A 23961-nucleotide genomic window follows, 5' to 3' on the forward strand; every position below is an offset into this window, starting at 1 on the left:
AAAGAGAGAACACTAATGCATTGGGGGGGGGTGCTTTGTAAGTTGCCAAACAGAGGTGTTACAGAGGGGAAGTGGTGTGTGGAGACCAGAAGTGGGAAGACAATCGAGCCTGGGGGATGTGTGGCTCCCTCTCCTCACCCCATCCCCTTTCCAGCAACTCAATCCAACAAGTATTTATTGAGCATGACACTCCCCATCTGCCCTGGCCCTCCCTCTGCAAAAACACTCAAATCTGTTCAAGCTGCATGGTGAGTTCCATTGCACTTGAACTTGAAACATAAGGTGCCAACTTCTTAAAAAGGCAGCACACAATTTCCAAAATGGGGCAGAAGGAACTATAGAGGTTTAAAAAAGTTAAGAAACACAGCTGACCAGAAAACACTACTTCAATGTTTCATTTTCTTTCCTTTTTTTTTGGGGGGGTGGGGGGCCTCAAACCTAGGGCTTGGCACCTGCTCTACCACTAAGCTACACCCCAGTCCCAACAATGTCACTTTGAAAGGGAAAGAAGAAAGTTAAGAACTCAATTTAACTTTAGAGAGAATAACAACATTGGCCAATCAAAATAGAAACAAACAAACAAAAGCCTGCTCAAAACATTCCAGTAGTGCCGGGGCACAGTGGCGCATGCCTGTTATCCCAGTGGCTTGGGAGGCTGAGACAGGAGAATTGTGAGTTCAAAGCCAGCCTCAGCAACTGCAAGGCGCTAAGCAACTCAGTGAGACCCTGTGTCTAAATAAAATACAAAAATAGGGCTGGGGATGTGGCTCAAGGGTTGAGTATCCCTGAATTTAATCCCCACTACCAAAAACCAAAAAACAAACATACAAAAACATTCCGGTCGTTCCCTAGCCTTACCACACAGTGAATATACACTAATTCTATACCTCCTCCAGCTTGAATTTATATTTTATTCACTTGTAGATGTACTGAATCTGTTTTAGAGTTGTGTGTTGAATCCTACTTTTGGCCCCTAAGGACACAGGACCTTAGTACTCTCGCAGGTCTTCATTTAGGATCAGATAATAAAGGAATCCAAGTGGCAGAGCTGGTGGTAGACTAGGCAGACTGCTCCCTAACAAGCATGGCTCCCCTGGAAAAGTTACCCACCATGTGCAGGAAAGAGCTCAAGGTCAGAAAGGAGGCACCCCAAGGCATAACTCCACTGTGCCAAACCCTACCTATCCTGAGAAGCCATGCTAGGGCAACCCCAAGGAAAGAACACAGTCCTCAACTCCTAACACAGGCCGATTGCTTCAGAGCAGCCAAGTGCTCCCCACCTCTCCCTGTTTGATGAGGCAGCTAGAAATACAAACTTCTAAGGTGCGGGTAGGGCTGAGGCGAAGGCACTCCACCCACCCCCAAGGCCAGCTGTCTGGGGCTCCTGAGCAAACCCAAAGACCTGGGTGCCTGAACAGGGCAGAGTAAATGTCTGTACATGGCCTGAACTTCAGTTCCAGGTCCCCCAGGGCTGGACTTGAAATTTTCCTATTATGAAATATTTTGATAGCATTCTTTTAAGTTTATTAAAGCCACCCTTGATTAGCTGTGGTGCTCCCACACAGAAAAGTCAATTGAGGCTTATTTGGGCCTGAGGATAAACATTTAAAAGACTCCAAAGCTAGGCATTCAGCTTTGTCGTGACCCTAGAGGGAGAACACAGTGCCAGAAAACCAGGAGGTCTGAAGGGCACCAGGAGCTTGAGTCTGCTGTTCACAGTCAGCTGTACCAGAGCTTCCCACCACACAGCTGTGCCCAGGAACCATGGCCCTTTCATGAGCTCCACATGGCTGTGGAGGAAATGGAGCACAGATAATTTATAAACTTCAAATAGCATCCCAAACTTTCCTCTCTGACATCAGGATTTGTTTTTGACCTAACCATGTGAATAGATTTGGCTAATGTTTGGTTAATTCATACCCTGCAAACCAAATAATGGAATTCTCTATGAAGATGCAACTCAGCAGAGGAGAAAACTGACCAGATTTCCCACTCAGCCTTTCTTAGCTTCTACTTTCTCTTCCCTGCTCCCACTTTTAGGACAGAAAAAGGCAACTTCCGTCTTGGAAGAGAGGAAAACTTATTAACCCTTAAAGAGACTGTCCACTCTCTAAATTAACTTGCTAATAGGCATTCACCTGTGCTCTGAACTGGAAAGGAAACACCAGTATTTCCCCTCCAGCCCTTCAAAGAACTTTACACTGCTCCTGGAATAAGAGTAAGCCCAGGTAAGCCAGTCAGAGCACTTGAACTAGTATCAAATAGCATTTTATATATGTGACAGTTTCTCTAAGAGCTCCAAAAAGCAGATCTGTCCCCAGAATATGAAGACTATGAAGTTTGAATCCTTTGGCAGAAAGGCTCTACTTGAGACTTCTAAGGACCTAGAGAAGGCCCCTCCACTTCTAAGGTCTTACCTAGAAGAGGATATTGCATATCTAACAATTCCACCAAGGTCAAGGAATAATGGGGCCATGGAGCCCATCGTGCCATTCATTTTAAACTGAATTTAGCAGAGAATGCAGGCAGTGTTCTCTTGGCCACTGAAGCCCACCAACCACTTTGGCAACATTCCAATTAACCCCAACACCATGAAAGTTTGCAATCCTGCCTCAAATTTCCTAGAGACCCATATCTGGATGTCATTTTACCACTATACCCCACTGAGGTTTTCACCCCTCTTCAACTGACCTCAAAGAGTTTAAGATCTTTTAGTTCTATGTTATGTAAGTGGAGAACTTCCCATACCATCTAATCCCATGCTATTCAAAACAGTAGACCCACGCTCCTTTAGGTACCAAAGAGACAGTTAGACAACAAATTTAAGATAACATTTAAGAGTCAGATGCTTTAGCAGTGCATTTTGCTGACCATGTTCCTGGCTCTGGCAAAGCTATCAAAAGCAGCAGTTAGCAGTGTCAGGCTAGGAAGAGCCTGGGGTTTTAATGATGCCCCAATAGAAGCTGCTCAATCACAGGTTATAGGACAATTGTATTCCTAAAGGACTTTAACTGTACCCCTAAGCCTCATTATAGCAAGATGGCTCCTTGGCGTAGAAAGTTCCAACTCTATTATAATCTCCAGACTGTTTCTGACACCAGAGGCTGGAAAGACCACAGTTTGATGAGGGCTTTCTCTCCAGATCTCTAATTTGCAACCTCTTTGATACGGCTCCATACCTAGCTAAACACCCATTCCCCCAAAGGAATAACCTTTCAAAGCACTGCAAGAAAAAGGGCTTAATAATTACCGATAGCATTGCTAATAACAATGCTGCCTTATATTCATGAAACAGCCATAATCAACATTTGACAAAAACTACCCTACCTATGTCCCTGTAGGGAAGCCAGTATTTTAGGGCAACCATGACTACTGCCAGCTCTCAATGATCTGTTCAGAAAACTGAAAGGTAATGAGAAAAATTCAAAACAGGAGATATGCCTAAAGTAATTTCCATCTGATTTTAAAATGTGTTCACTGCAATTTGAGTTGTTAGATTGAGAAGAGGGGGACATAGGGAGGAGGGGGAACAAATTTGCCTAACAGTTAAGCTTTTATGTATATTCAAATTAGCTATGTCTACTGAACACATGTCACCTGACAGCAGTGGGAGTGGGCAGTCTGGATTATATGTGCTGATCTTCCACAAAGACTGAGAACTGACTGGAAGCAGATGGTCCCCTTTCCCAGGATGGGGATGTAGCTCAGTGGTAGAGTGCTTGCCTAGCACATGCCAGGCCCTGGGTTGGATCCCCAGCACCAGTGGGATGTGGGGAGATGGTCCCCTTTCCTCTAAAATACTAGCAGGGATATAGGCTTATTAGTTACTTTCTTTAACCTCAGGGTTTTCTGAGGAGGTATATATTACACACATTTAAACCGCTCTTTATGTAAGAATAATGGTCAGGTATATTACTTAGGACAAGGGTAGGCAAACCTGTAAACTGCCACACAGTGAGTATTTTAGGCTTTGAGGGCAGTTTCTATCACAACTACTCAATGCTGCCACTGACAACATGAAAACAGCCACAGATCATACCTAAAGGAAGAGTGTGGTTGTGTTCTAATAAAACTTTATTTACAAAAACAGGCAGAGATATGTAGCATGTAGCCTACAGGCTGTAACAAGCTACTGGTTTTAAGAAGGTTCTGGTGGATAGAGAAGGTTCCAAGGCAACATTTGGCTTCAGCCAGTTAGCCCCAGAAAAGAAATAATTAGCAAAGTTTGATTAAACATTATCTTCATGGGGTTGCAGCTGTAGCTCAGGGGTACAGTGCTTGCCTAGCATGCACCTAGGCTCTTGTTTCCATCCCCAGGACTACATAAACAAAACAGAAACCCATTATCTTCATTCTAGGGCTATAGAGACAGAAATACCAAATAGAATAGGTAAGACTGAAACCCAGAAAAATCCACCTCTCAGCCCTGATCATCAGTGGTCCTGGAAGAACATAAAAGTCAGCAGCCTCTAACTGACCTAAGACACAAAAGAGAATTTAAGGGGCAAGTACAGTAAGAAATTTATTTTGGGTTTCTATTACCCACTAGTGGTTTCTTAGGTTTGACCCTCATTTTTCTTTTCACTTTCTTAGCCTTCCTCTCTCATAGCCCAGACTCATAAAAATGAAGTCATTCCTCGCTTTATGAAGATGTCTCTTGTGGATAAATGGTTGCAGAAGGTAAATTCCACTCTTCACGCCACAACCCTTTTTACAAGATCTAATATATCTTGTCAAGAACACAGTAGGGTGTGCAGTGTGGAGATAACTGCACAGCCTGAATATTACATCATTTTGGGATGAGCAACAGAAACAGTGACGACACTTGATTGTTCCTGAAACCTAGTCCATGCTCATATGCCTTTTTAAACAGTTGGGTTTCGGAGCCCTGTTTAGAAAGCTCATTTTAAAAGATGAGGGAATAAAAACACACAAGGAGCCCTGAAATTCTGAAACCTGCAGTACTGGTTTCAGACCAACCTAGGTTTGCTCTTTGAAGCCTGAAAAGGCAATGGGCTCTGGCCAACAGTGCTCTCACCTTGGCTCTGCCAAGGGAATAAGCAGCAGCAAACATTTCTTAATAGAACCTTCTGTGTGTCAGTCACTGTTCTAAGTACTTTATGAACTCATTTGATTCTTAGGATGTAGATATTATTACCCACAGATAAGGAAACTGAGGCACAGAAATTAACCAACTTTTTCTAGCCACAGCTAGTAAATAAATGGCAAAACCTGGATTCAAAACCCAGGCATTCTGATTCTCAACACCATTCTCTTAAAGAGTTTGGATAGCAAGGGATTTTCCTCCATCATGTATCTCTTACTGGCCTAGAGGGAACCACCCCTGCCACTTCCCAAAGCAATGGAATGAAAACAACCTTCAACACGGAGGCTCAAGTTAACATGCAGAAGATCTGATGTGCCAGGTACATTCCTCTAATGCCTGGCCACAAAGAAGTCCACAGGCTCAGGCTAGTCTTTCCCTCTACTTTTTTCTTTCTCCTACCTTACTGCAGATAATCCCACCACCCACTAGGTAAATGTCTTATTAGTACCTCTGGGACATTAGCAGGTGGAGAAACCATCAGCCCAATACATAACAAGAGATCTTTCGATTTGCCCTAAGGTACCTGACAAGCTATGCTGAGTTCTAGCTTCCTGTGTTTTATTAGTACCTTAGGACCCCTGATGTTACAAAAGGAGCAAGCCATGTAAAGAATTTAGGCATCCAAACCTACACTCTTCCCCTCTGCAGATCATCCACCACTGTTTTTCCTTTTAATGTTAGCTCTAATTGGAGTCACAAAATAACTGCTCTCAAAATATGATTGCTAATCAATTTCTACAGCACAGGCAAGCTATCTGTTGATTTCTATTAAAAGTGACTAAGGTTCTGGTGCTTGTTGTTCCACTAACTTCCCTTGGTTTTAAGGAAGTCCAAACAAAACCAACAGGTTTGTAGTCTTGTGGTTTGCTTTATAGCTCATGATAGGCATGAGTTTGTCTGGGCATTGCCTTCTTTTACACCACCAGATTCTACAATTATTTTTATTACTTGGTCACCATCTTGCTACCAGATTTGACCACGTTTCTATGTTCTGAGATGTGATGCTAACACAGTGAGGTCCAAATAGATTTGGGGATTTTCTACCTCACAGACTTGATTAATCTCCTTTTCTACCAAGTAAGGCATGGTAACAGCTATACTTTATTGATGGGAATGTGCAGCAACTAAGCTTTGTAATCACCAAAAGCTCAAGAGATTCTGGTTTAGAGCATGTCATTAACTGTTAAGATGGCAGGAACCATGACTTTCATACATTTGGTACAGACTCAGGCTTTGGAAGTGTGCAATGAATGATCTTTTCACATCTGGTGTGAATCAAATGCAAGCCTCACTTTCAACTTATTGCCAACCTCCTCATGCAAGTAGGTTCCTTTTCCGTTCCTAAGTGCCTGCATTTGTGGGTCCCGTCACAGCTTTGAGTGTGAAAGCAAAGTTAAACTTGCTCCTCCCTAGTTTCCCCACACCCACATCAAGCTGCTATTAAGAAACTGTTTCGGTGAAGTTCAGCAAGTGGGGTATTCGCCACAGCGTACTTGAATGTAGCCCTCACCCCACTGCCACGTTGGCCGGCAATGCTCAGGACAAAACCACCTGGTTGGGGGGATGGGCAAACTCCCCGGGGTTCTACACACATGCACACACTACACAGGATGGTTGGAATGAGACAGCCATATCAAGCAGGTCAATGATCTGGGAACAACTTCCAGACCACACTGAGAGGAATGTAGGGTGAACTGAGTGATTGCACTGCAGTAAAAGCCGTTAAACTAACTTATTCCAAAGGATTGAAACTAAATCAGCTCCCGGAGGTGGCAAAAAGGGAAGCGCACGTGAATGCGTGGAGAAAAGATTCAGAGCTGTAGAGAGGGATGCTGGGGCCAAACTCAAGCTGGAGAAGTAACACATGGCTCCACCGGGCTCTCCAGTACGCCCCTCCCCCTCCCCGTGCAGCCGTCCAGCGCCCACCGGCTCCTGGCTCCTAGCTCCCAGCGCAGCCCTCCGCACAGGGCGCCCCCATCACTCGTCACTCCTCACACCTCGCTCCCACTCCCTGCATCTTCCACTCACCCCCATACGACACCTCTGCCCACTTTTCGGTTACGCCCCCAAACCAGCCCCTATCTGCCAGGTCCCTCCCCTCACCTCTCGGGCCAGACTCCCTGCACACACGGTCACGGCGCTGCACCCCAGGTTCACAGCTCCTTGTTCTCTCTCCCTTCTCCCTCGCAGACTTTGTGTGCTCCCGTTTCTCTTCCCTACTCCTCTTCCACTTCCCCCTCACACTTCTCCCCGTGCCCCTCCCCCCACCGTGCGCCCCCTCCCCCAACGGCGCCTCCCCAGCACCCGCTCCAGGCCCAGCTCACCTGCGCGGCCACCCCCGTCCCGGCGCTGATGCGGCTGCTGCAGCTGGAAGGGGACTGTGGCCCTGAGCGGCTGCAGCCCGGCCCGGGGGGAGCCGGCGGGGACTGGTGGAGAGCAGCCCCGCCGGAGCCCCCCGGCCCCTCCGCGCCCAGGTCCCCAGGCACCTCCGCCTCTGCCGCCCGCTGCGGCCCCTGCCATAGCCCGCCCAGCCGCCCGCCTGCCTCGGCCCCAGAGCGAGCCCCGCACAGCCCCCCAACCCCCGCGGCCGCTGCTTATCTGCCCTACGGGGCGGAGACCGGCCCCCAGAGCTCGGAGCTCTAATTGGCGTTCAGAACCCCAGACCTCCCCTCTCAACCAATCCACAGCGGCCTCTTCCTTTGACAAGGCTGATTAGTCGCTGTGCCTAGCGATCCAAACCAAGACCCCACCCTCACCCCACCCTCTCCTGCTTTCCTCTGTCCGAGAGGCCGTGATTGGTCCATCAGAAAGAAGGCTGGTTCTCCAATGCCACCAATGAGAAGGCTCAGAAAGGGGGAGCGTCACACCCAGTCCCAGGTAGTATGCAAATACGGTGTCACGTGACGTCAAATGGTACTGGGGGCGGGGCCGGGTGTAGGGCGGAATGAATCACTAGTGAAATCTTTGTGGGGGCCAGAGTGTCAAACTTTAAGCAGTTGACTCCCCGTAACACAGAGAAAACAATGATTTGTAAAGGTATTACATTTAGTTTAATCTAGAAACCTCATAGAAGTTCAGTGCAGCTTGCAAAGTCCACACTAAGACTCTATAAATTAATGCAAAGTTTGCATACCGTTTGCCTGCCATTTGCATTGAATTCGTGCACTTAATAGCTACCTTGCCTCGAGTGACAAACACATCATTTGTCTTTCTCCATGTTTCCAAGTTCCTACTTGGGGTTTATCCAACCTTAAAAAAAAAACAAAAAAAAAAACAAAACAGCTGTTAGCCTGCAAATTAAAATGGGACTCCAAAAGGGAGCTGGGAATTTCCCTTCTGTCGTACATTCTAAGTCTACCTCAGCAGAGTGGAAGGAGCAAAGTGACTGAGAAATGTGCTCAAGTTTGCACAATAACTCCACTTTTCCCAGTTCAATGTTCTCTAACCTACAAGTCAAAATGAGATTGGATGGTCTCCAAAGAGAATGCATGCGGTTATGAAAAGCACAGGCTATAATATATATGTGAAAGTATTTGGTAAAGAAAACAGCATTTAAGATACTATTAAAAATCATTACTCTTAAAAAGAAAAAATAATACACACACACATATTTATACATATATTACTCTTGGTATTTGTTAACCATTTTGTTCTATATATGGAAGAAGCAAAAGTCAGTCAACCTGGGTTGTCTGTGATAAGGGACCATTCAAATAATTGGATAATTCCCTCTAGATTTATATTTAGCTATGAATTCTATTTTTGATCTTACTTCAGATTTATCTTTCTATTTCTGTTTTTGCCTAGTTTAATGTTAAAAGGAAGGTATTCCCTGAAGCCACATGAACTAATCAGAGAAAAGGAGGTAAACTGGTAGTATGCTGTGAGAAAGGAGAGGTCATTTTGGGATTAAATACTGAAAGCAGATAATACTCAAAGTGGAAATTCAAGAGTTGGTTGAATATTAAAATCAGCCTACATACACAGAACAAATCAAGCAATAAAACATTCTGTAGAAAGGCTTTCTTTGCAAAGTCAGTAATCTCATGGGTTTGAAGGATTTGCTTCAAGATCTGACATACAAATTCATTTTTCAGTGACTGAAGAAATTCTGTACTTCTATAAAGAGGACAGACTTATCAAAGATTTTATGTGCAAAAACTGCTGAACTTACAAGAACTCTGTCTTCATAAACTTAGCTCAGTTTTAAAAATAGCCTGCATTCATATTGTTTCTCAATAATCTAGTTCAAAGTTTTTATACACTTAAAAAATCCTCATGATGATCTGGAAGAGAAAAAAAATTCTTACTGTAGTGTAAGTAGGGAAACAGGTCCTTTTGATTCCTATCTCAAATCTCTAGTATCACTCACTGGTCTTATTGAACCACCCTGCCTCACATCTTCATTAATAAAATCAGTAATGATAGTAACTAAGATTCACTGAATTCCTTTCTCCATACTAGGTACATCTTAAGGACTGTCTATACATTATCTAATTTAATAATGCCAGACCTATAAGATGGGTTACTAGTTCCTCTTCACTGAGACTTCAGAGAGAAGTAGCATGCCCAAGGCTACCTAGGCAGCCTAACTCTAGAACTGAGTTCCTAATCTCTATGCTTGTAAAACTTTCTCATGAAACAGAAGGATTACTATTTATATTATATAAACAGCCTCCAAAGATGCAAATCTGGCTATGTTAAAATTAACATTTGTCTAGTATTTTACAGTTTTCATGTACAGCATCTCATTGAATCCTCACAATAAATGTGTAAAGTAGAAAAATGTAAATATTATAAATATTCTTGTCTTCATTCTATAGATTAAATCACAGAGGTTAGATGACTTACCCAAGATTGTCCACTTAGTGGTAGATTTAGGACTTACTGTCTAGGTCTTTTTACTCCAGATTCAAGTTCTTTCCCAGTAAACACTCAATTTCTAGACATTAGAACTTCTGAAAACAAAAGGGTGAATTTGATGGTCTATTGAAATCTGTTCTTACTTGACAGCTTTTACCATTTTAGGATCTCTCAACTTGTAGAATTTTAGATGATCTTAGGAGATGAAGAGTGCTTTTTATTGGATGAGCCTTATGATGTGTGTCAGAGGGGAAAGCCCTGGGATGAGGAATCTTGAAATATTTTGGGCAGGTGGTTTCCTTTCTCTGTGCCAGAATCAATCCTTCTCCATCAATCTCATAGACTTGTTCTACAGATAAAATGACACGTTATTGTACAGATGTATTCTTGCTTTGGAGAGAGGAGAAATATGGTTGGTACTGAGGATATAGGGGTTAAACTTTATTCCAAAGCCTCTGTACCAGGAGTTGAGGACCTGGACAGTGGACAAGAGCCATTGGTGGTGGCACAGCTGAAAAATTGAATCTTCTGAGTCCAGAAAGTCATGGTCTTTCCTGATAAGTTGTTGGCAAAAGACATTGAAGTTGACCCTAGCTGCAACAGTTGAAGGCAGGCATGCAGAGAACTCTGTATCTCTTCACTAGGTATCATGCCCAACCAGATGTCTCTTGTTCCCTTCTTTATTCCTGATAGCTTCTGGTGTGGGCATGATGGAAGGAGAAGGATAAGGACCTCATCTAAAGATCAGCTTCCATTCTCCTTTAATGAAAGAAGGCATAGCCATGACTTTCAGGAAACTGCGTGCGGCTGAGGGGAGATGTCATACGTTACAAAGCATCTTCTTGCTTTCAAGAAAATCTTTCTTACCATCCCCACTATCATTCTTATCAACATGATTGTCATTTTTTAATTCCCTTATGACAAATTTACTGAAATGACCACTATGTGCCAGACATTGAGCTAAGCACTAAGGAATGATAATAATGTTCCAGACATGCTCCTCAACTTGAAGTTAACAGCCCGGTAGGTCTAGAAGCTTGTATGTGGAAGTGGAACTGGGCTAGATGCTATCCAATTAAGCGATGTGACCTGGTTTCTGCTTTCAGAGACTTTGGGTCAGAGGAAGGCCCTCAAAAACATCAAAAGTGGAGGATTTCATACACCAAATATATCAATGTTTTTTTTTATCTACAGAACCCTTATTTGATTTATGGGGTTCCAATAGCAAATGTGCTAGACCCTTGGTCCCTGTCTGCTCCTGGGATGTCTATAACCATCACAAATAAACGAGGACTCAAGGAATGATTTTCCCTATAAGTGTGGGTCAGAAGTACAGCCACTCCCCCAGCAGTCCCTATAAGGCTTGGTGCCTTAAAAATTGCAGGACCCGGGCTGGGGCTATAACTCAGTGGCTGACCTGCTCACCTCACATTCGTGAGGCACTGGGTTCGATCCTCAGCACCACATACAAAAATAAATAAATAAGACAAAGATTGTGTCCGTCTACAAATAAAAAAAAAATTCTTTTTTTAACTTGCAGGACCCTGAGGGACTAACAAGGTCAAAAGTCTCAGGGAATTGAGGTAGTTCAGTCAGCAGGAAGGCCTTCTTCTCCTTCTGGCCACTGAATCCAGAAAGGCCAGGGTTGTCATAGCTGAGAGAAGTTTTCAGTTCTGAAGGCTCTCTAGCCCTTACACTGGGGCACCTTGAATCTGCCCTGTGCATCTTTTATGCCACAATAACCCACAAGAATGAAAGCTCTAATTTTTTACCCTTTGAAATATGACAACCAGAAGCAGTTGCTCAGAGGAGACTTGAGAAATTTTGATATTCCTTGGTCCCTGGGGGGACTCTTTCTGAACTTCCTGGTAAATTTCTACATGCTTACGTCTTTAGCCCCCTAGTACCAAAATAATCAAACAGAAATTAAGATGACGCAGACACAGTGTCTCTTTCTGACCTACCTCCTTTACTCAGCCTCTGTCTGAAATGTCAGGCCCAGCTCCTCAGGGAACAAAATCCTGAGGAAATGGGGTCAGAACTGAAGGAGCAGAGCAGCCAGAGAGGGATTGGGAAGGAGGGCTGAGGGAACGAATGAGGTCACAGGAACAGAGTAGGGAGGGGTCCTATCCTTCAGCACTTTTTCCCATTCTAGTAGCCTCCCTCTTCGGGTACCCCTTCACTTTTACTCCCAGGGTGACCAGATGGCCTGAATTTTGACCTTCCATGCTTTCTGTGACACATTTTGTCCCTTGCTGTAGCCCACAACATTTTTTTTCTTTAGTTCTTTCATTAGTTCTTCATTTGGATTGGAGGAGATTCACTCCTTAACTCTCCTTTTGCTCTCAGTAAGAATCTAACTTTCTTATTAAACTGCAGCCTTTTAAAACTGAAGACTCCTCATTCTTTTTTAAAAATATTTTTTAAAAAAATTATTTTAGTTGTTGATGGATCTTTAATTTATTCATATGCAGAGCTGAGACTCAAACCCAGTGCCTCGCACACTTGAGGTAAGCGCTCTACCACTGAGCCCCTCATTCGTAACAGTAAATCATAGGATGGATGGAAATTTTCAAATGGGCAAAAAGTAAATGTGGGGATCCAATACACTGAAATTTTAGAATATTGGGCCTAGTGGCACTCCATGAAAAATACAAAGTAGATTTAAAAAAAAATTGGTAGAGACTATATCTGATTCAGCCTCTCCCATTCAGTTGAGATGCTGAGACATGGGAAGGACTTATGGGTCATTTAGCAAGTCAGAGGCAGGATAAGGGACCAGAACTCCTGCATTCCATTCAGTGTTGCTTCAAAACATAAATAACTTCTAAAAGAATTTAAATGGAATACTATTATCAATAAGCTGGATAGATTACTGAAACATGCTACAACATGGAGGGAACTTGAAAACATTATGCTAAGTAAAAGAAGCCATTCACAAAAGACCACATATTGTACCATTCTGTATATAGACAATGTCCAGAAAAGGCATATTTACAGAGACAGAAAGCAGATCAGTGATTGTCTAGGGTTGGGGATGGAAACAGGAATTACCTGCAAATAGACCAAATGGAAATTTCTGGGGTGGTGAAATGGTCTTAATTTGCAAAATGGTGAATTGTGAACAATTCTGTTAATTTCAAAACAAACAAAAATAGAATCACATAAGTATAATGTGTGAATTTTATGATATGTGAGTTATACTTCCACCAAACTGTTTTTAAAAAAGGATTTATATAAACTTGTGGATGAAAAGCTGTGTGCAGTGGGGCACACCTATAACCCCAGCTACTTGGGAGGCTAAGGCAGGAGGATTTCAAGTTTGAGGCCAGTCTGGGCAATACAGCAAAACCCTGTCTCAAAAAAAAAAAAAAAATAGGGCTAGAGATGTAGCTCAGTGGTAGAATGTTGCCCTGGTACTGAAAAAAAAAATTATGGATGAGAGATCCATATGTGGGAGACCTTGCTAATCTTTTTAGGGAAATATCCCAGGAATTCCAGGAAACAAGTACACCTGCCCCTTTGATATTGCTAAAAGGTCACTGTGAGAGATGGAAGATGTGGCTTTTTGGACTATGGAATACCTAAGTTAGCAGTTCTCATTTTTAAAAATAGATAAGCTTCCTAAAGAGAAGGTGTGTCCGGGTCATCACTCCACAAGCTAGTACTGTAACTAGCATACAGATGGTGTTTCACAGAAAAATGAATTAAAATACACTCGAGTCCATTGTGCCATGTTGTCTGTGTACCTTGGGGAGCCAGCTGGTTTCTAGAGCAGTGCCTTTGGGGAAACACTCTGTACCCCCTACATCTGATTTTACCAGGTACCCTCCTCTACTCCAGAGATGAAAGTCTTTGGAGAGATATTGATTTACCACATTCCCATCAGACTGCATACAAACCAAAAGACCTGTTTGCTTCATTCCCTCTTTAGATTTCTCACTTCTCTACTATTGTTCTCTTTTTTTTAATTTAAAATACTTTTATTTTATTTACTTATTTTTATGTGGTGCTGAGGATGGAACCCAGGGCCTCACACATGCAAGGAGAGCGCTCTGCCGATGAGCCACAGCCCCAGTCCCTATTGTTCCCTCTTAACTCCTTTACATCTGCCTTAAAAATATTTGCCCCTGGGGAAAATCAGCTACAATACCTTTGACATTCTCCATCTAAGTTCACATCCAGTCCCCCTCTCTTCCCCACACCATGCACCAAGCCAGGCATCAAGTATCATGGAAATCTAATTCAAAGATGTTATAACAGAAGGACAAGTAATTTGAAAGTTGGCCTGCCCTCTGATTTGCTTTAGACACAGGACACAAGGCTCCAGAGCTTATATTCCAGAGCTTATATTCAGCTTATATTTATATTATCTATGTAAAGGTTTTTTTTTTTAAATAGATACCTACAAAGTGCCACTACAGATTTCTTATTCAATTGTGTGCATGTGTGCCTTGGTAAAGAAATTTTCCCCCTCCCTATAACTCCATCTTCTTCACCCTAGTAGCTTTAAGTTGTGTTTTGCTTTCTCCAAAGTTCCCCAACCACCCAGTAAGATACTAGATGACTCTCTCAAGACTCATAGCCCATTGTTTTATATTAACTTGTAAAGACATTTATAATTCCTCCTAAACCATTTTTTAAAATATTTATTTTTTTAGTTTTAGGAGGACACAATATCTTTATTTTTATGTGGTGCTAAGAATAGAACCCAGTGCCTCACGCATACCAGGCGAGCACACTACCACTTGAGCCACATCCCCAGCCCCCTCCTAAACCATTTTATATATGTTTGTCCTTTCTCTCCAGCTCAGGACCTATAAGTTCTGGTATCACTTGTCAGCAACTAGTATAAGCACTGAATCCAGCAAGGCTGACTTGATGTCATTTGGTTAAGTATTTGATGGTTTCTCTGATTAGTATTTCTGATCACTCTTGGAATTTGAGGCTAAAAACCTTGTAAACTGAAAGGAGGAAAGGCTCCAGGTTTTGTGAGGCCTGATGCTGCTGCTTTTTCCTCTTCCTTTTTTCATGTGTGTGTGTTGCTGGGAACTGAACCCAGGGTGTTGCTCATGCTAGGCAAGTGCTCTGCCTTTGGGCTACACCTCCTGCCTTTCTTCTTTAAAAATAATTAATTAAATAAATAAATAATCAATCAATCATCTTGGAGTTCCTCTTTGAGTAAAAGAGTAAGCAAATTATAAACATACAATTAGATACAGGACCCTGGAAGAGGTCTGTGAAGGTGAGGGGTTCTGACTCTGCATTTCATTAGCTTCTTTTAAATCAGCTTCTGGCTGAGACAGTGAAGCCTGGTTATATCCTGGCCAACTCTCCAGCCCTTACTGAATTAGGTGTCTATTCCTGGCTTTTCCTGTGAATTTCCTGTATCCAACACATCTATTCCACAAGATGGCTCTGGTTTAACAAAATGGCCTTGACAACCAAGTCTCTCTATCTAAGGAAAAAGTCCCAAAGGGCTGGATTGACATTCCTCCCACTTAGAAACTTGGTGGCCCTTAGAATAGTGCTCCTTTTAGAGCAGGTGGGTTCTCTTGCTGCTCACGGTGCAGGGTGAGGAAATTGTACCCAATTCTGGAAGCCCCTAATGGCTCAATGCCTAAAGGTTGTGTTGTGCCACAAAAGGGCTTGGAATGTTCCAGTACATTCTACCAGTGACCTCTGTGGCTCCTGTTTCCATTCAGTTTTGGCAAAAGCGGCATAGTCTACAGAGTAGCTGGTATTCTGCTGGGATAGGAAACAGCATGGCCTTGCTTCTTCTATGCTACTCTGATAATATCATACAAGTAGGCACCTTCCCTGGAAGTCCCACTCAAAAGCTCCATCCAGCTCTCTGGCCTCCTGAGAGTTGGTGTAGAATGTCGAGTCAGGGCTGCCATACCAAATGGCAGTTTCTTGACCTTAAACACCCAGTTCAGAATTCTTCCCAAAGAGATGAGAAATCCTGGGATTCCTTAACCGGTGGTGTGTCTGCATTCCTCAGAAAGCCCAAGAGGCCTTCATCACCTGTGGAGATAGTAAGTAACACCAGGATTCCAAGAAAAAAGCAACCTAACCACAATATTACAGGCCATGTGCCCATACTGCATAGCTTATTAGAAAGCTTCCACTTACTGGGCTCTTACTATAGGCTAAGCAATTTGCATACATTATCTCATTTAACTACCCTCCTATTTTCATGACTACTTTATACAGGTGAGGAACCTGAGACACAAAAGAAGTTAGGAAATGTGTTGAAAGTGACAGCTGGAAGTGACAGGTCCGCCTGCTTTCAAAGCCTATGTGCAACACTCACTTTGGCAGTACATATCCTAAAATTAGACTTATAAGAGAAGATTAGCATGGTCCCTATGCAAGGATGACATGCCAATTTGTGAAGAGTTCTCTATTTTTTTTTTTGTAAAGGATATGTACATAATTGCTACTAGAGGTCTCAGGTCCTGGGTCAGAGGGATCCAGACCTAGAGGTCCCTTTCTGAATCCAAAGGTTGAAGGTCAGAGTTAGGAATACAGACCAGACCAGTCACACCATAACCCCATTTCCCCTATCTCCCTCAGCCTTAAACTTCCTAAAACTCTGATTTTGTTTATACTGCTCAAATTATGGAGGTGGGTTGGGGGCATCTAGCTGCCTCTGGCATAGGAGTTGAAATCTGTGGAAACATTATTGTGTCTGCCTCCCATGGCTAGCCTAGGACCAAATACACACCTACCTTGAGCTTCCAACCTTGTGGAATAAGAGAAGGATGGGGGAGGGGTGCAGGGGAATGGGGAGAAATCAGAAAAAAGACAAAAAGAGGTGGTGCTGCCCTTTGAAAAAGCCTGCAAGAGCTAGGAAGCCAGGATTCTTAAGAAATAGCCAGTAGTAGTGTGCCAGGGCAAATGAGAAAGTTCTTTGTAGGGTAAAAGAAAAGCCACTAGAGGAGGCCCTAGGGGAAACCTGACAGAAAAGGGTGGGAGAAGAGGTAAGAATCTATCAAGGACTGGAGGTGTGTTTTAATTCTGAAGCTACAAACAAACAAACAAAAGACTCATCCTTGACAGTCTCCCCTCCCACTGGAGTGGGGCAGCCAAGCCAGGGGAGCTCTGCCGGACTTTGCCTCAGCGCCAGGATACTGGCTGTATCACTTGCCCAGCCCACCAGAATGCTGTTGGGAAGAGTGCCTGGCCACAATGCTTGGTTGATAAGTCATGGGCACCCCTGTCTGCTACCCATTCTCTTTTCTCCCTGCTTTTAGTTTGCAGCCTCTACCTGGCAGGGAGCCTCAGAGTAGCGGGTTGGGGAGCAGAGTCCTCCAGATGGTATTTAATACTCAGTGATTTATGGGTGCTGGAAAGGGCAGAGTGGAAAGCCAGAAAGAGGAAGGCCCAAGACTAGTTTCCATGAAGCACCAGCACCTCATTGACAAGAGTTGAGGTACCTATTTCCTTGATGCCTGTGCCTCAGCTTTCAGACTGAGTACAGACTTCACCGTTCCCAGGGCCCAAGATTCTGGTACTATTTTGTATCAGACCAGTGGAACTGGCTGGAATAAGGTTAATGAACACATGTCCAAATCCTTAACCTTTTCTTTAAGCTCCAGATTACTAGGAGAGGGAAGAAATAAGTGAGGTTGAGCAGTTCCATAGCTACTGTTTTTGGAGGATTTATTTTTTTTAATGCATTAAAAAAATTCTTGTACACAAGAATTCTTTTGAACCCTCCATGGCTCCAAGAAAAACTGTTTGAAATGTCCTTTCTTATGGGGCCAGGGGGTTAAGTGCCAGGGATGGAAGGCTAAATGCCAGGGATGCTGGTTGCAGGGATGCTTGGGACCGAGGCTAATGGCCTCCCTGCTGTGGGCTCAGGAATACCAGGCCCAGGCACTGGTTGCCCTGAGAGATGCAGCCATTTTTACTTCTGATTGAAGGGCACCACCTTCTGGGATTTTCCCTTCTGTTGTGGGAAACAGTAGAATATACCCAAGGGTCCAACAGATTCTGTGCCCAAGAGTGCAGAGGGCAGGGAAGGAGAGAACACTGAGACATTGGGGTAGGGTGAGACCAGTTAGTGATTTATACTGTTTAGAATTTGGTCCCTGCTGGTGGAAAGAAGATGCATTTTGTGAGAACCTCTGGTAATTGCCCCTCATGAGGATGATCTCAAAAGGTCAAGGGATGGGCCTTGAATAGCCCTAATGTCCCTGAAACAGTCCATTGTGTAGCTATTGTCTATACATGTAAAGGAACTCTTCTTGACCCTATTCATACTTTCTTTTCTCTCTCTCTCTCTCTCTTTTTGCCTCTGGGGTTTCTCAAGCAAATAATTGCATACTACCTTATCCCTAGATCTAAGACTATCTTCTTTAAGATTCAACAACAAAAAATCCAACACATATTTCTTAAGTTCCTACTATATGCCAGACATCATGCTAGGTTTCGGGGATATGCAGATGAATGGCACATGGTCCCCTCTCTGGACAGCATACAGTCTGGTTTTCAAAAAAATTTCCTTAGCAATGACCTTTGGAAAACAAATCGGGGCCTATCTCCTTTCTATGTTATACACCTGGATCATGACCTCAGGCTCCATCTTTCACATTCCTTTAAAATGTGCTCATGTGGTAATATGCACTTTGATTATTTTGGATTGACTTTTCCTGGACTCTGATGTGTCTTCCTTAGGTATAATAACAAGAATTAGACACTATATTTCATATGCAAGTATCATATGAATGTGTGTACCACTGTGTTAGCTTTCTTTATCCACTTGCCATTCATTCATACACCCAATAGTTATTACATGCCTACTAAGTGTCATGCACTCTACTAGGGTTTAGGAATGCAATATAGGTAAAATGGACACTGCTCTCCTTGAGCCTACAGTCTGGGGTACATATGGGAGGAAACAGAAGGCAAAGAATCCATATACCACAAATAAATATAAAACTATAAACTGGGACAAGTGCTAAGAAGAAAAGTACAGAGTGCTATAAGAGTGTGCAAAAGGGAACTCCTATCTAATCTGGGAGGCTCAGGGAAGGGTTTCCAAGGAAATGGCATTTAAGCCGAGATCTGAAAGAATTGTTGAAATAGGTAAAGATGAGTATGGGGAAAAACACTTAAGGCAGAGTAAAGGGTATGTGCAAAGGTCCTGAGATAGAAGAAACCAGAGCATCCCTAAGAACTGCAGGAGGTAAAGTGAGACTGCATCATAGAGAATGAGGCAGAGGGTCACATGAGTCAGGCCCGCCTGGAAGGTTAGTCAGAAGATTGACCAAGAAGGTCTTCAGTCTTTATCCCACCGTGGATAGGCATATAAAAAGAAAGTCAGCCCATGATGACTTTTCCCCAGATTACTAATGTAGTTCACACTTGTATTGAAGGAACAATACTGATGGTCTGAACTGCTAGGAACTTTCCCAGTGTCCTGCATGGTGTTGCTATGCCTGATTGGCACTGAGGAGGCCCCCAAACTGATGGATAAAAACCAGCCTACAGTCTTCAGGCAAGGTATGTGCTCTGCCAATGTGGACATAGGGGCAGGGTGGAGTTCTCTGTATCAGCTCCACAGTGATGTTTGGAACAACCCCAACACTATAGGCCTTGTTCCTAGATAACTCTATCATATGCACCCCCCTCTTACATGGTCTGCTTGCCCTACCTCCCCTCCTACAGTAGCTGTGCTCTCCACCCAATCTGGAGAAGGTTTTTGGATAAGAACTCTGACTCTGCCGAGGCTTGGATCTTGACCTGGTAAGTTGAAGCCTCAGTACTATTGGGAAGCATGTATGCATACATAGCCTTAATAGTTTTCCAGAGGTATTAATGGAAACCATGGGAAAAGAGGGCTGGAATGGTCAGACCAGGCCTTTCTGAAGCCCTTCCTTTCATCCCAGATATTATTTGGAGAATGTGGCTTGGTGCAGTGACATCTGCTGGCAAGACTGGGCAGGTGATAAAATGACCAGATGCCTACTCATTCTCATGTTTTTTCCAGACCAACAAAAATATCTTTGTTAACCCCTGAGATTGAGTTGGGCTCAGCAACTTCAGTTAGAGAAAGGCTGAGGAATCCAAGATTGTGGATATCAACCATGTATGAGCTAGTCTGCACTGAGCAGAGAAAATGTTTTTTCCTGGTTGTAGCTTGCACCTCTCATGTTGGCCAGTTGATTCACATTTGGGTATAGTTAGTCACAAGAGAGTTTGGGTAAACATGTATAAATGACTCAGGGAAACCCATTCCTAGGAAAGCATCTTTCAACAATTAAAAAAACTCATATTTTACAAATGGCAGAATGCAAGGTCACTTTTCATCCTCCTGAAGTTGATTAGTTTGGGAAATTTTTTAGTTTCTTACAGAAAAATGGTGTCTATAGAACCATCTTCATGGTTCTTATGGTGGTTAAGAGTGACTATGGCTTTTAAAGTGGTCCCTCAATACTTTCTGGGGTAGGGCATAAACTGCCTCCTGTTTTTATCAATGTCATCTATACAGTATGTTCAAAATTTCACTCTTCTTCAATAGCATGTTTTCTCACCCATACAGTACCAAGGCCTTGCACAGGCTAGGCAAGTGCTCTGCCACTAAGCTACAGCCCAAGTACTTTTTATTTACTTATTTATTTTTTGATACCATGGATTGAACCTAGGGGCGCTTTACCACTAAGCCACATCCCCAGCCCTTTATTTATTTTTTATTTTGAGATAGGGCCTCACTAATTTGCTGTGGCTGGCCCCCAACTCATGGTTCTCCGGCCTCAGCCTCCTGAGTTGCTGGGATTACAGATGTGCACCACCTTGATAGGCTTCTGAGTTCTTAATAACTGACTCTGTAACTGAATATGGCTCAGATAAAGCATCTCTCTTTCTCAAACTTAAAAGAAAATCATCAAGACTCCATCAGAGAAATTAGTAATGTGTAGATGTTCACAGAAAAGAAAAGAAAATACACACACAGAAGACTGGGGTATATCCTCACTAGAAATAAAACCAGAAGCACAAGTGAGGGCAGTTTTCATTTTCAATAAAAACTGCAGAAATTTCAAAAGTAGCTAATATTTAGTTCTGGAAACAATGTCTTAAGTTAGCAGTTTTGCACTAGTGATGATGTAAATTTGTTCAAGGTTTTTTTTTTTTTTGGGGGGGGAGAAATAAAGCAATAGATCAAGGGCAGAAATAAAGATAGAAGAGAGCTATAGATGCCTGCAGATACTGACTGCAGCATTATCTGACATGAAAGACCCACAAGCCCACAACGGGAATGAGAGCACTTTATATCACAGTACTATGGCCAAAGTCACAAAGCTATTACAGTTACAATCGTGAAGATTACAGTAGAAAATGTTAAGAGTATGCCAAAAATATGAAATCTCATGTAAACAATACATAAAAATGTGCATAAATAATAAAATATGTGCAGGTGGAGTAAAATTGGGCAGCTATGTAAAACAATAAAAAGAGCTTTGTGGTAGCAGTAAGATTAAGGATGTCTTATTCTCCTAAAAAATTTACTATTATTACAATGGACTGATAATTTTTGAAAAGTTGGAGGGCGCTGAGGGCAGGTGAAAGTCTTATCCCTTCTATACACACTTGTCTCAACTTGACAGGGAAAGGAAGGTGTTGGCTTATTCATGGTGCACACTCAGCTGCCGGCCCAATGCCTAACACATATCAGATGCTCAGTAAATATTTGTTCAAATAAATAATGAAAATGACTATAATCTAAAAAGTCTCAATCCATGGTTACAGGGTACATTGCATCCTGGGGAATAACGAGGTATTTGGTTTTGGTGGAATCAAAAAACAAAGGCCCATCCATAATCGCAATTCCCTGGTCTTCTTGGTAAGTGAATTTGGGCATGGAAAACCCAGGGAGAGACCTTCTGTTAAAGCAAACCCAATTATACCGAGGAACATATGTTGCCCTGAGGCCTCTGCTGCCATAACAACATCATGTAACTATAACTACAGCCCTGAAGGGCTTTGGCCCCGTCAAATATGGAAAAAGATGTCTTTATCATAAGACAGCTTTGTGTTCAGACTGACTTCCCTAGGGGGCTTGGATCATGGAAGGGAGGTAGATAAGTGGAGGAAGGGGGAGATGAAGGGTAGGGACGGGAGAAGAATTCCTATTGAAACAGAATAGAGTGGGTTTTTTAAAGCAATTTTCAAAATGTGGTTATTTGAGTGTTTAGCTTTGGTAGTTATTTATAACCCCAGCTGCAGAGGCGGGGAGCTGTGTCTGAGCCTGCTGGGATCTATCCAATAAGTTCCCCCAGGGTGGGCTGGGGGGAATGCTAAGAGTGATACAAGAACCAAATTAACAAGTGGCCAGAAGACATGAGGAGCTCCAGGCCACCTCCAGCAAGAGAAGGAAAGAAGGGTGCATTAGGACTATGCTGACTCTATTTTTAAGGCATCTGTAAATGAAAAGATTTTAATATGAGTTATGATCATATCAGCAACCTTTGAGATTCTCCCAAAGGGGTAGAGTAAGCCAATACTTTTATTCAAAAGTTAAAAGCTGAACCTGGCTCCCCTACCTAGCGTCATCTTAAAAAGGCCCCAGCATGGTTCTCCCACCTTATAAGACAGTCATTTGCACAGAGGAAATGCCAATCCCTGACCCCGCTGAGCACAAAAATGGTCACAGAGAGGCGTAGAGGAGAGAGGATAGCTAGTCCAGGCAAGTCTTTCCTAACTGTCAACACCTGGCAGTGGTGTCAGGACTATTCAATATAGTGCCACCCTAATGACTGAGCCTTTTTAGGAGTCAGGAAGCAAGGGAGAAGCTGGAGACATTGTGACCAGCCAGGCAAGGATTCCAATCTTTAGGAGCTCCTAGGCCTTTGAGGAAACAATAAACAACTACACTTGAATTTGAAATATGATACCTATCAATTCCCTGGTAAGGGATCATCTCAAAGGAAATTGAAGGATCTTTAAGGGAGTTTACTAGACAAGACTCAGAAGTATGATTTCCTGCCTTGGTCTCCCTGACACTCTGATCATTCTCCTAACAGCTGCCAGAATGAAGTCTCTAAAATGCAAGTCTGATCACAGGACTCCTTAGCTTAAAGTTCTTTAGAAACTGTCCACCACCTCCAGTCCAGTCTCCTTAGCAGGGCCCTGAAGGTCCTGCATGAACTGGTTCTCAACATCAGTCCTGCTTTTTTGGCAAACACCTCATCCCTACCATGCCAAGGCAGTCACCCCCAGACACAATGCTGTTCCACACATCTATTTCTGCAAATGCTGTTCCACACATCTATTTCTGCAAATGCTGTTTCCTTTGCACCTCATTCATCAAATTCCACTGGCTTCACTTCTTCTGTGTAAACCTACAAATCAAACACTTCGCTCTTTCCTCTGTTCCACTTCTGGACCTTGTTTATCCTTTTGTTTTGCCATGTAATACTCCACAGCATTTTGAAACTCTGAGCTTACTGAAAAGTAAGGCACTGGTCTGTCTTCCTTACTGGACTCAAAGCTCCTTCAGTAGAAAGATAGTGCTTTGTCCATCTTGGTGTGACTCAGTGTCTGCCTTATAACACCTGGGTAATCACTCTGTGTTTCTTGAGTTGAAGTGAGGTTGAACAGACAAAAGCATCAATCATTGAGACTATGTAAAGATACAGTCACAAACATTAGGATGTTATAGCCATGACTAGGGTGGCTGGAAATATAAATAACAACAGCCATTTATTGAGCACTTGCTCTATTTCAGCAACTGTGATGAGTGCTTTACAAGACTCATTTCCTTCATTCCTTACAATAACTTGAGAAGTGGCCATTAGTGTTCCTATTTCACAGATGAGGGAACTAAGGCACAGATAAACTTTAAAACATGTCCAAGAGCAGATAGAAAGTGGCAGAGCTAGAGCTCACATCAAGGCCCCACACTGGACATTGGTAGAGCTGATGAATAAAACAAGATTTGTGTTACTTCTGTCTATTTGAGAAATGGGGTGGGGAATATCATC

General features: G+C 43.0%; 1 protein-coding gene and 1 non-coding gene across 4 annotated transcripts in view; one reads left to right on the plus strand and one right to left on the minus strand.

Moving 5' to 3' along the window:
- Nucleotides 1–23961, minus strand: part of Fam117a (family with sequence similarity 117 member A) — a 63509-nt gene that overhangs the window by 37102 nt on the left and 2446 nt on the right. Inside the window, exon 1 of one of the 3 annotated variants that reach the window (XM_040268906.2) lies at nucleotides 7432–7682. The exons of 1 other annotated variant lie outside the window; for it this stretch is intronic. In XM_040268906.2, coding sequence (XP_040124840.1) covers nucleotides 7432–7627 — 196 coding nt within the window. In that variant the 5' untranslated portion in view covers nucleotides 7628–7682. Of the gene's footprint in view, nucleotides 1–7431; nucleotides 7683–23961 lie in introns of those variants that run through there. One more of the 3 variants, XM_005321689.3, reaches the window with a different exon arrangement.
- On the plus strand, nucleotides 16283–16384 carry LOC120884577 (U6 spliceosomal RNA). The gene has a single exon (XR_005727008.1). It is a non-coding gene; the product is annotated as a U6 spliceosomal RNA (small nuclear RNA).

The sequence above is a fragment of the Ictidomys tridecemlineatus genome, chromosome 3 (genome assembly GCF_052094955.1).
Source record: "Ictidomys tridecemlineatus isolate mIctTri1 chromosome 3, mIctTri1.hap1, whole genome shotgun sequence".
Taxonomy (NCBI): Eukaryota; Metazoa; Chordata; class Mammalia; order Rodentia; family Sciuridae; genus Ictidomys; species Ictidomys tridecemlineatus.